This window comes from Squalius cephalus (assembly GCF_949319135.1).
Source record: "Squalius cephalus genome assembly, chromosome: 7".
NCBI lineage: Eukaryota > Metazoa > Chordata > Actinopteri > Cypriniformes > Leuciscidae > Squalius > Squalius cephalus.
This window is the reverse complement of record NC_137128.1, coordinates 25,469,432-25,482,777: the sequence shown is the minus strand read 5'-3', so window position 1 is coordinate 25,482,777 and position 13,346 is coordinate 25,469,432. Positions and strand designations below refer to the sequence as shown.

Sequence of the window (13,346 nt, the reverse complement as noted above, 5' to 3'; positions counted from 1 at the left end):
GCAGTGGCCTAAATAAAAAAAAAGGAACAGTAATGGACATAAATCTCCATTTATTGCAAATTTGCAGCAAAGCCTACAGTTTGCAGCTCTTTGCTGTGCACTGCAAAACATTCGAGACCTTGAAAGTGCAGCGTGACAAGCTACTTCTATTAGACTGCTTTTGCATAGATCATTTACAGTGAAGTTTAATAAGAGACAGGTATTTGCGTGCGTTTGTGGAAAATTCAAGCGAAAGCAATTAAACACTGGCATGTCCAAATGACAGATGGCGTAATACGGCTTTAAGCTTTTATACTCCAAATTACCTCACTTCTCATATGTACTCCTGCATGTCATAAATATTGGGTGTTTTCCATCGTGTAGACTGTGACAAGCTATTATTACTAATAAAAAATAACAGCGATTCTGAAGCGGATTAACTTCAGAGGAAAGAAATTAATAGCTAAGATTATTCCAGAATATATTTCAAATTCATTCGAACGATCGAAAGGGTAAACAAAAAGACAGTGTGTGTTTTAGCTTATAAAGATCTACAGTAACACAAGGACATGAAATACACCCTCATTACTCTGCCTGAAAAAGTCCTTATCATTGGGCTGTGGTTTTATTACCCAGAGCAAACAATTGGCTCTGATCTAGTCCAGCACTTAAGCTATTTATACCTTTTTAATGGAAACAGAAGGACATGAAAGTGCCCCTGAAGTGACAGCCGGAGTAAAGTAGACATTATTTTCCTCCCTTTAAAATGTCATTGGACTCCATGGAAAGCTGGGGTTCTCGCGTCCCTTTCATACGTCTCTGTCGTGCACTATAGGAAGATAAGCATGCAAATAGTCTCATACTGTACGTGTGATTACAATTTGCCCTGTGATTTAAAGGAAATTGATATCAAATGAGTATGACCTCCCTTGCAGCACGGGTCAGTGGATCTGATGAAAAAACAGCCAGCCCAGGCAGCCATTTGTTATTTAAAACTTAAAAAGTGCAGAACAGGCAACCTTTAGGGCTTTTGTCTGTGACCTCGTCACGTGACCTCTATTCATCCCTGGCAAGCCTTTGTCCTCTGTGTGGTGGAGATTAATGGTGAGCTCAGATGATAAATACCATCACAACCTCACTCTGACAAATGCGATTTGAGGGTTTTTTCCGCAGCCATGTTGATCCTCTTGTCGTAAAGTTTTTCTCATTGGGAAATTTCACTAGTTATTGTATGATTAAACAATTTGTCTTTGATTTCACTCTTAGTTTCTGTCAGAAAGCGTGTCCTGCCTCTAAGTTTTGTTTTACCATGAAAAAGAAAGGTGACCTTTAATAGCGTGCGTGGTTTTCAAGTTGAAGTGTGTTTTCACACACAAAACTGACCACATTGTCTTATTACTCCACACAAGGTGGGTATTGTCTGGGTTAACTAGCAGAAAAAAGTCCCCCTCAAGAAAAGACAGATGTTTCACAAGAAATCGAGTGGGATGGGTTAAAACATTGGAAACACGGAGCGTATTAACGAGGTGTGCATATGAAGGTGAACGCATTTCGCTGAAAAACGAAACTTTCTCCTGTCCATTAACATTGTAATGGTTAAACACTAAAAAGTTGAACAGATTTCCACTGCGATTTCCCCCCCCGGAGCCATTTCATGAGAACTTGACATTTTCACCAGTGTCAGTTTATGATTAGTCAGTTAACCGCTAAAACCTCTTGTATTAGAGGTTTTCCTCCCCATTGCTGTTTAATGTCACGTCATTAGTCCTTTGCAACTAAATCAATTGCGTTTGGATGCACGCTGAATTCTCGGAAATTAATAGTTTATCAGATGCTTCATGACATGACATAAAAACACTTTCATGTATTCAACTGAGTAAGAGCTATTGGCTGAAAATCAAACTGTATATACAGTGTATATATATATATTTCTATTAAACTGTAAAATAAAACTATACATCTATAGTATAAAATATATAATTAAATCATATAAATTAAACTGTATAAACTCAAATATATATTCAATGTAAAACTGTATTTAATTTGAATTACTTAATTGAAATTAAAAAAAAATTGAAAACCACCTGATAGAAGACAATTTCAGTATATTTAGTGTATTGAGGGTTCAGAGTGTCTGAAGTGTTTATGTGGGGAGGGAGACACAGAGTCACCTGTCTTTCAGAGCAATGCCTGTGGCCTCTAACCCCAAAGCTCCACCTGTCGGGGGCATTGTGCGGCATACAATGGTGGGCGTGGGGTACATTTCAGGTCACCTGTTGCTTCAGACAGTATCAGGTGACAGACTACCACTACAGGGCTTGTCCTTGTCGGAAGTGATTTATCCCCCAGATACAGTGTACAAAAGCAATGTTTTATACACCCTGATACAGCCTAGCATTTACAGCAGCAGGAAGGTGAAAATATAAACCTGTCATAAGGTATGGATGGAGATATTAAGTGCTAGTTAACATTAGGATTATCCTTGTATGTATAGGTAGTCCTTTCGTGAATTCAACTGTAACTTTTTGTGAGCTTAGTTTTAATAAGTAATAATATTAAATAGTGCTCAGTCGACAACTGAATGCAAAGCGCCTCACCGTAAGCTTTTTGTTTTATCAAAAAATGCTGATTGAGATTCACTTCTGTTTGGTTTAGTTATTTGAAATATTAATTTCAACACCTATGTATATTTGTTTAAAATCTTCCAGATGCAGCAGATGGTCAACTCTGACTCGCGTTACGGTGGCCACCCTCAGGTGGATACGCATAGACCCAGGATCCAACCTGGCATGGTTCCTCAAGGTCAGCTGACCACAATCAACCAGTCACAACTCAATACTCAGTTGGGTCTGAACAACAACAATGGCACCCGTGGATCCCCATCTCCACCAGAGAGCAAGTCCGCCACACCTTCCCCCTCCAGCTCCGTGCATGAGGACGATGCAGATGATGCTGTCAAGGTGAGAGAGGGAGCTTTACCCATTCTATGATCTCATGAATATAAAAGCTTATCTTCCTCACACACGCTCAGGTACTATTTTATGCACTGTGGCAAAATACTGTGTATTCAAAGGAATGAGTCATTGCTGACCTTTCAGTAAGTTGTTCTGCCATGTTTCCTTAAACACAGATTTGCTAAGACACTGATCTGCCTCAAGTCTGTTCTTCACAGCCCAAATACAGCACATTTTCTCCAAAACTCCACATCAATACTGATCCTCCTGATAGTGTGGCCGTCTGTGTGCTCTGCTAAGATATTTTTTGTATTGTTTCCTAACATGGAAGACACGGTTCAGCATTAAAAAAGTCAAGAGACATACACCATCACAATTACAACAGTAGCTACTCATATTGATGTAAAGTCTCACCGTCACAAATTTCAGGAAATTTTAAAAGTCATATCATAATCAAACCTGATATTTGAATTACTTCAATCTTAAAATATCATGGAAATGGATATATAGGACTGTTACAAGTATGAAGCTTTGGCTGGTGATTAATTGTCATTCAAGTAATTAAATTAAATGTCTGTTTTGTTAATTAAACAGTTAAAGTATTAAAGTGTAAACTTAATACACATACACCTTAAAATATAGTTTATTCACACTGAACTTGGAAAAAATGTAGAACATAATATTTTACATAAAAAATAAATAAATATAAACTAAAATATTTAACTTCAATAAAAAAGTACTATTTCTAAATGAAATGTGCATTTATGGTATTTATACATGCAAATAAAATTCCCTTATTTGGATAGTCGTATATGATAAGGAATGTGTACAGTGATCACAGTCCATAATCAATGATAATTGTGAACAAATGATTATGTAATAATTACAATGCCCTATAGCCAAAATAATTTTTTCAAGTTATCCTCAGTTCTAAAATTAATATTTAATTAGCTATAAATATTTCTTTGTCAGTGAAATCTTTATAAAAAATTATTTTAAAATATCCTTAATCAGAGATGACAAACGGTTGCAAAAGTCATGGAAATTCGTTGGTAAAAAGGCGTGGGAACCCGGTATATACGACTAAAGCGCGGAAGTCATTAAAATTTAAAAAATAGCTCCAGGCTTTTGAACAAGGCTCACTAACTAGCTTTAGGAAGATGATTCATTCATAAAGCTGTTATTATGGCTTAATCTAATTGGATATCTATTGTTTACTATAATGAGCTCCTCTCCTTTCAGATGAATGGGGCAGAGAAGAGAGCAGCCACAGACATGGCCAAGAAGCCCAAAACCCCCAAGAAGAAGAAGAAGAAAGACCCCAACGAGCCTCAGAAGCCAGTGTCAGCCTATGCCCTGTTCTTCAGAGACACACAGGCAGCTATCAAAGGCCAAAATCCTAATGCCACATTTGGAGAGGTCTCCAAAATTGTGGCCTCCATGTGGGACGGTCTCGGCGAGGAACAAAAACAGGTGACTTTCTCTCTTGAATAAACCTTGCTTGTGTGCAAATGTGAAAAAGTTACTTAATCTTGCTGTGATCTTGTTGCTGACTCATAAAGACTGAGGTAATGTAGCAGGCATTAGATTACTCAGTGCTTCTATATACACAGCACGTGTTTTGTTTATTATCTAAAATATTATCTATAATATATATACAATAGTATGTCCGCATAACGATTTGTTTTGACAGCAGATGTGATGACGCACATGTTGGTCAGAACATTTGCTGATTTCCCCTTGTGCAATCACAGAATAACATTGTCTCCAAAGTGGTGTTGTGGTCTAACATCAGCGCGGTTGTGCATGTAGGGGAAGTCTTAAAGTCAGGTGTGAAAACAGTGCAATATGTGAGATATGTTTTTGTTTTTTTCATTGGAATATAACAAAGAAAACTTTTGTGGGGTCTGCTAATCGCTTAATCAAGTTTCGGTACACATTTAGCAGGAATACAGTCTGTAATGTTGAGTTTTGTTTTAACCACCAAATGGCTATTTAAAGCATAGTTCACAACAGCATTATGGGTTTCAGCATTTTTTTTTTTTATGTCATTTTATTGTATTCTGAACAGGTTTAAAAGTTGATTCTCTAGTCACTATTTAAAATGAATAGTTCCTCTCATACTACTTGAAATATTACAAGTAACTAATTAAAAAACTGTCCTCATAAAAAAAGTGTTCCACAGAAGAAAGAAAGCCATACAGGTTTGAAGTAACATGAGGATTTTCAGTTTTAGGTGAACTATCCCTTTAAGGTACACTTTAGTGTACCACTGTAATACTTTTTATTGGCTGTGCATTAAAGCAAATGTGTATATCAAAGTGAAATATTGGACCTCATGTAGTACAGTAAATACCCTTGTAAATGTTTAAAAAATGTTTAATAATCAAGGTTTCTTTTAAGATTGAAAGCAGTGATGAAGAAAAGGATTAGCACTTATGTTAACACCTAGACTCTTGTTTAGGGTGTGAACTTAGGTTTTGAAGAATGACATGACTTGCTTGACCAGATTTGCTTCTGATTTCAGAATAAACACAACTGAAAGTACCCATTTCTCTCACCGAAGCCACCAGACAGCATCTACAGTCATTCTTTTATTTTTTTGTAGTCGTTGATTCACTCATTTTTTACTATGTAAAACACTCAGCCGGTGAAGCTGATGAAAACACTTAAAAGTACTTTTCCTCAGGAGAGGATGTTTGCCTGATAAAAGGACATCATGTCTCTCTGCTGTTTTTGTCTTTCTCTATCGCTCTCTTTTGCTCGTCTTTTTAGTAGAGGTCTATTGGTTGATGTAATAACAGCACAGATGTATTGATGGGCAAATAATTACACATATGCCCCAACTGAAAGGGAAATATGGACAGTCCATAAAGGCAGAAGAACAAGCGATGGATAAAGTGGGCTGCACTCAAGCACCATTTCAGCGCTCCAACAACAATTACGCATTATGGCTCATAAATGGACTGCCATTAGATCCCATTTCTAAGAATAATTGTGCACAGGAACATGAAGAACAGCTTTGGCCTCTTAATATATTTTTTCTTTGTTTGTTTGTTTTATCATGGCAGGTGTACAAGAAAAAAACAGAAACCGCAAAGAAGGAGTACCTCAAACAGCTGGCTGCGTACAGAGCGAGCCTCGTGTCTCAGGTACGTAAATGACTCTGGGTGATTGATACGCGTACGCACTTTATAATCGCGACGTTTGAGGAGGGAGATTTCGAGATTTTCTTGTTTGGCAGCTTAGAGATGTTTTTGAGACTCCTCTCGCACACCTGAATGGAAATATTATGAAGACAGCATTATAAAAACATCTCACGCTGTCGTAGCTTGCAAGAAATCCAATATTATTTAATAAATGTTGCAACAATTGAGGCATACAACCTGAATGGAAATATTACGAGTAAGACTAAGGGGAATACAGAGAGATATATTTAATATTTTTATTTATACATTCATGCAATGTATTTGCAATTTAGATTTTATACACATAAAGTATTTATACGTATATATTTAAAATTGATATAAAATTTTGATTTGATGTCATTTTAAATATACATATTAAAAAGCAACATTTCAGACATTGAACAGTCATCAGGCATTTAAAAGCAGACAATGACACAATACATGTTTAAAAATAAAACTGTTTAAAACAACAATGCAACCAACAACTGAAATATTTTCGTAACTTTCTCTAGAGCTACAATGACCCAGGCGATGTGAAGGTATCACAGGCCTCTCAGATGCTCGGGCCCAAGCCATCAGTTTTCTCCGGGACGGGTCAGTCTCACCCTGGTCTCTACATGGCTTCTCCGTACCACCAGCAGACAGGACTCAGTCCCCATCTGCCCCCGATGCAGCCAGGCCTAGCCCGAGGTGGCACATCCCGGCCCAGCGCGCCCATGAGCATGGGCAGCATGACGGGCTCGTCCCCCCCTCCGCTGCAGATCAGCCCCCCCTTACACCAGCACCTCAGTCTCCACCAGCACCAGCACCAGCAGCAGCACCAGCACCAGCAGCAGCTCAGCGGTCACCCGCTGCCTCTGCACTCCCCATCCATGGCCCAGGTCAGACATCTACTGATGCTTTTGCCAGTGAATAATGCTTTTTTTTTTCTTTTTAGTTACATTTGAATTTTGAATAAACTTTGTACATTTTAAGTGAGTTCCTATATGTACACTACTGAACTTTGATTCAGCAAATCTACATTAAAGTGATCAAAAGTGACAGTTTAGACAATGTAACTAGATAGTCTATTAAAATAAATGCTGTTCTTTTGAACTTTCTATTCATCAAAGAATCGTAACAAAAAGTATCACTGCTTCCAAAAAATTAAGCAGCACAACTGTTTACAACAAATAAATGCAGCCTTTGTGAGGATAAGAGACATCTTTAAAAAAAAAAAAGTGCTAAAAAGAAAAAATATTAACATTTGCCATGGCACAAAAATTATATACCATAAATGACGGAGAAATTTAAGTTTATAGTGCTACAATGTGAAGAAAATCCAGCAAAACGCGCCGGCGCGTTTGCCGACCTCAGAGGGTTAAATAATGTATTCATTTAGCTTTTTATGAATGTGTACACGCAGTTTTTGTTGCCATATCAGTTGACCACTAGTCCCCACATCCAAAAACCTTAATATTTAAATAAATACTTTCAAACAAATTTAAAGTTGGCATGAAAGTGAATCTAAATTGACAAAAATTCGCTTTATTAATATGTTGTCTTGGACTTAATGTGAACAATTCACGGTAACACTTTATTTTACAGTGTCCTTGTTGCACGTGCTACATGTAGTTACTATAGTAATAACTATAAATGATGCATAATTACATGCAACTAACCCTACAACAAACCTAATCCTAAATAGTAAGTACACATAGTTAATTAATATGACTCAGTACTTAAATGTAATTACACTGTAACAAGGACACCTTAAAATAAAGTGTAACCCAATTCACCCTAACCATGTAGAGGGCAATTTTCACCATCCGGTCAATTCCTAATGGATAGAATCAAGACCCTCCCTAGATTTTTCTTCTTCTATTGTGAAATATGTCACATTTAGGATGTAAAATGGGTTGTGCACTCTATTTCATGTTGACTTTAATCAAGAAAGACATTAGCAGCTTTTTCACTGTTATTAAAGCAAGACTAAAAAGAGGCATGACAGACACCAGGCCGGGCCAATTAAAGGATTTGCTCCTCAGCCAATCTATTTTCCATGAACCTCTTCAAGAACCTGCCTTGTCTCATACTTCTCCAATTTCCATTCTACATTATCGTGGAACAGATAGCGGAGAGTATATGTGTGTGTATGAATGTGAGAGTGGAGGAAGTGCTGTTTATGCAGCAGATGCTGCACCGTTTCATTTTTCATCATTTCCGGCCCCTTCAGCCTATCTCTCGCACCGGCGAATGAGGTCAAGAGAAGAACCATTAATATCTGCCAGCTTGTTTTATGTCCACACCGTGCAAAAAAAATCCCAGCGTATCACACAGACAGATTTTCAATTTTCTCTCTGTAATAAACAGATGCATTAGGATTTGGATGTGACTTAAGGTTGCACAGAAAAACTCACATTGAGATTGATGAATACATCAGTGTGGAAGACAAAACGCCTCAGCTATCTGATGAAAACAGTTTTTCAGACTGGCCGGAGGAAATGAAATTAGTTCTCTGCTAAAGTGTATAGGAGGAGAAGGTTGTTTTTTGAGGACGTAGACAACAGCAAAGCAGAGAAAGCAAATAAAGGATCTAGTCTACCCATTCACACACAAACAACCCCCCAAAAAAATCTAATTAAAGAGAAAACGACCTCTTTTGAAATAACATTCACTGTGTTTATTGCCTGTCCTGTTTTACCGTGTGAGGAAGAAGGGGGTGTTTCAACCGCAGCCCTACGTTAACACCCAGCCTCATTATTAGCATCAGTGCTAATTAAACCCTCCTTTCCCTAATAGAGATCTCAAACAGAGGTGGTTAAAGAGAGGTTTGAAGCCCGAGTCTCCTTAGACACTCGTGGTGACGGCGACAACGCCGTTAAGACTTCTGTGTTGATCCGTTTCATGTCTTAATAGCCCTGAGTTGTGCTGGAACTTCAGTGGGATTGAGATGAGGTTGTAATGAGGTCCTAATGAATAGCACCCTTGTGCCTGGAAGCTCTTTAAGAGATGAGCATCAGCTGGGAGGCAGGACTGGCTGGTGCTGGAGAGAAGGAGAGGGCGGAGAATCACATTGTCTTGGGGTAAACAGGGATTAGCTTCATAAAGAGAGATGAATCAGGTGGTCAGGAGAACAGGTGACACGCTATCCAATGACAGCGGTTTGATCTTTCACAGAGGGATGCGCCGCGCCGACATTGAGTGATGAGCTGTTCACGTTTGAATTGAAGTGTGTTTTGATGGGAATCATTAAGGAATGTAAAGATTCCATCAAAGACGAAACCGAAAAACATATTTCTAATTCAAACTGTTGCCGCAAAAAAGTTCGCCATCCACATTTGAATATGAAAGGCATATTGTTGTAAGTTTCCCTTCCTGTGCCTGCTGGGAATTCTGGGAAACGTTGTATTTAAAAGAGCAACTACTTGATTGAATTTCATGTGCTTCTTTTTTATCAGTCCTCAGCAGGAAAATTAACTATTGCTGTGGATGATCATCGTCATAAGGCAAAAAAAAAAAAGTGTCTAATTTTCATGCAGATTATAGTGTGAATTTGTCTGAAGTCCAATTTTAGATTACCACAGGGCTCCTTGTATAGCTCTGTCAATCTTTTGGAGGAGAGTACGAATGCTTAAACTTGGCTTTCTCTCCTCCGTTTGGGGAGTTCTTAAGCCTGTTCCGCAGATCCTGCCTTTATGGGAGAGTTTTTAAATCCAAAGGGGAGTAATAATCCTCGTTCATTTTTGCATATTTGTGGAGAGCAAACAAAAACGCGCGGTTCAACTTTTTCGGTGAGCCGAGGCGGGCTGGGGGGAGGTGGGGCGGTGTTGGGGGGGGAGGGACACAAAGGGGCAGATGGAGCCTTTGTGATCGAATGAAGGAGAAGAATTTGAGGAACAATTCATGAATAGGTAGAATCTCTGGAGGGGGAAAAAAACGCAGCCACCTGCTGTCTTGCTCTTTCAGGCAGATTCTCTTGTGTACCACTGAGATTAACTTCCTTTTCACATGCAGTCTTTCCTAGGCTAAGAACAGAGAAGAAGTCTTCAAATTAGAATATCTGCTTCGTTTATTTTTCGTCTACCCCCACCGGTCTCGTCGACCACCGAATGCAGTTGCTCATTAATGCTCATTTGAGGCTGCTTGCGTTACACTGTCATCATGTCCACTTCAGATCGCGTAGGATGTTTGCTGGAATTAGACTTGAACGAGCTGTTTTGTGCTTCGCTCGAGTTTCTCTCAGAAAAACAGGAAGGCTAGTTCAGCATTCTGAATGAATAAATAAATAAAAGTTTTTTTCTTTGAAACAAATTCATACTTTTATTCAGCGAATCAAAAGTGACAGTAAAAATAAATATTTGAAATAAATGCTGTTCTTTTTATCAAAGAAGTTTCCACAAAAAACTGTTTTCAACATTGAAAACAGCAAATCAGCATATTAGAATGATTTCTGAAGGATCATGTGACACTGAAGACTGGAGTAATGATGCTGAAAATTCAGCTTTGACATCACTGGAATAAATTACTGTTTAAAACATAATCAAATAGAAAAAAAGCTATAAGTATATTTCACAATATTACTGTTTCACTGAATTTCTGATTAAATTGATGCATTCTGGGTGAGCACAAGAGACTTCTCTTACCGGTCACATATGCGTAGCCAATGACAACATTACTGACCCAAAAATGCCATTCTTATGTAGGCTTTTTTTTCTAACTCTCCCTTTTTTAAATCCTAAAGAAATTCAATCCCAATCTTATTAAGTAATAAACTTAAACTTAAATTCCCCACACAAAGCCATTGTATGGCTTCACAACAACTTCTGAACAGTCCCTGGTCACTACAAGCTGTTATTCTATGGCAAAAGCTGTGTAACCATTCCTTAAAAATGTCTACTTTTGTGTTTTCCAGACAAAAATAACAGCACGACATATTGTGTTGAAATAATTTATTCTGGCATATGAATAATAATTATTATTATATAACAGATCCAGCTTGCTTCTCATACCTCTGCAGTGTGAGCCTTGTCTCTGTGGGACCTGCAGCGTGTAAGATCTCATATGTAATCTGCTATTGTGTTCTTCTCTCTCTCTCTCTCAGGGTTTCCCCCTTCAGGCAGAGTATCAGAACATGGTAAATGTCACATCCTCCGCCGGACCTGGCCTGTCCCCTTCAATGGACTACCGCACCGGCTGCAGGAACGGACCGACCCAGGGCCTGGACTGGACCCCTGACTACTGCGGCAACGGGTGAGCGGACACTAGCGAGATCAATCGCAATCACTCAGGAAAATAAGCACATTTCTCTGACAGCCATTTTGACTTGTTCGTATTTGCCTTCGCAGGGCTCTGCAGAGGGACAAAGCCCTGTACCTGACCTGATCGACATGTCCAGCCTCACGCTCCTTCACGCTCACAGGACCAAGGCAGTTCCTCATCCCAGTACAGCTATTCAGGGCCTGAATACTTATCCAGGCCTTATTTTAGACTAGACACAATCCACGCATCAGCAAAACAACGTTTGAATGTTTTCTTTCTCATGGCTCACACTTTAGTGCACCCTACCGTGGTGGCTTTGCAATTTCCTTCTAGCTTCTGACATTCAGACCTTTTGGATCTTTAAAATAGAGTTTAAATCATCGAAAGCATGAACATGTAAATTGAATGCTAAAATTTGTTTAAATGCAATCACTTCTCTAATGATATTGACTTACCTCCTACTGTTCCGCGTCCTCATTGCGTACCTAATAAGAGGCCATGTATGGAAACCCCCTGTAGACGTGTGTTTTATTGTTTTTAAGACGTTGCGTAGGTCAATTTGCCTCGCAGGAAGGTTGTCGATCCATCAGTTCCTAAGCACTTACCGCCGCGTGTCGGAGACTCCAAGCTCTCGCTGACAAACGGCGGAACGAGAACCAAAACAGAACTTCTTTTTTTGTACAAAGAGGAAACATCACAATCTGAAGAAAAAAAAGAAGAAAAAAAAAAGCAACAAAAAAGAATGCGGATGATATGACTCCTGCTTTCGCCCCTCTCTTTTCCACACTCTTTCTCGTCGTATCATTCTTCCTCTCTGTAATGATCTTTTCTAGTCAACTGCCTTAGAAACAGAGTTCTGTTGTAAGTATAAAACAGTCGCTCATAGGAACGTTATGAACGGCCAGACGGGTTGTTTCAAGCAGCCCTCGTTTCAAGTTGTAAATAGAATCTGTGTTACTCCTAGAGTATAAGACTTCATTTTTTTTTTTTCTAGTAAAAATGTGATTTTGAATTGGACCACACCAGTTCGTTTAAAACTCGAAAAGGGATAATTAGCCAAGAGGAGTAGTTTCTTGGCATCGGAAGTCGCCATTGATTGGACCGACAAAAGAGACTAAAGAAGTATTCTTTTCCCAAGTTTAATAAGGTAAAGGTTGATGGCATCAACCAGTGAGGTGGCATGAAATGATTCATTAAGGAAAGTACTAAAGAAGAGTTTATTTTGTATTACACAAAATAATTCTTTTGTATCACTTCTGGCATATTGATTAATTTCATCCAAACTATGTGTATGAAACTGTCAGATGCTTATATGGTGTTAATTAGAAGAAACAGTGGCAGATTGGAGAGTTGCTGTATAACCCTGGCATATGGCTGATCATTTACTATTCCTCTACACTGTGTCTATATGAGATCTTTTTATGGTACTTGTTTGCGCCTATTTATGAAGGAAAAAAAATAACTGTAGGTGTTTTTTGAGTAATTATGTTAGAGTTCCAGGGATGTTTTTCTGTTCATTTGTTTTGACAGAATTGATCCAGGCAACAATGTGAATAATTCTTATTTAGTTTTTATTGTGTTTGAAAATAAATAAAGGCAAACCTGCATTTTTGTGCAGTAATTAATCAACGAGTGTCACGAGTGTTTCATTGCAAGGAATTCAGGGCATAATATTTGTATTGAATAACATTTCTAACCTCATAATTCCTTTCCGCTGAGAAAGGTCAAGTTTAAGTTTATGTATAATGAACACTAATTCTCTTCCTCACTCGTATCTCATAACTGGGTCACAGTGTTGTTGATACAGAATGTAATAACAACAATCCATTTTCCAACCATGAACACAGCACAAATAAACCTCCCAATGTCAAGACCACATTCCTCTCCTGCCGTACAGCTGCCATAGACGGAATCACTTAGGATTTTACATATTTATCTCGCTCTAAATGGTTCGGTTTTAACTTTTTTGAACTTTTCAATTTTG

The 13,346-nt window shown here is 38.4% G+C and overlaps 1 protein-coding gene across 2 annotated transcripts in view; it reads left to right on the top strand.

The window, feature by feature from the left end:
* Positions 1-11,739, top strand: part of tox (thymocyte selection-associated high mobility group box) — a 58,868-nt gene extending 47,129 nt beyond the window's left edge. For both annotated transcript variants that reach the window (XM_079875676.1, XM_079875677.1), the window contains 6 exons: positions 2,688-2,939; positions 4,176-4,406; positions 6,005-6,085; positions 6,634-7,002; positions 11,205-11,353; positions 11,449-11,739. In XM_079875676.1, the coding sequence (XP_079731802.1) occupies positions 2,688-2,939; positions 4,176-4,406; positions 6,005-6,085; positions 6,634-7,002; positions 11,205-11,353; positions 11,449-11,485 (1,119 nt within the window). In that variant the 3' untranslated portion in view covers positions 11,486-11,739. The remainder of the gene's footprint in view (positions 1-2,687; positions 2,940-4,175; positions 4,407-6,004; positions 6,086-6,633; positions 7,003-11,204; positions 11,354-11,448) is intronic.
* Positions 11,740-13,346: the final 1,607 nt, after the last annotated feature.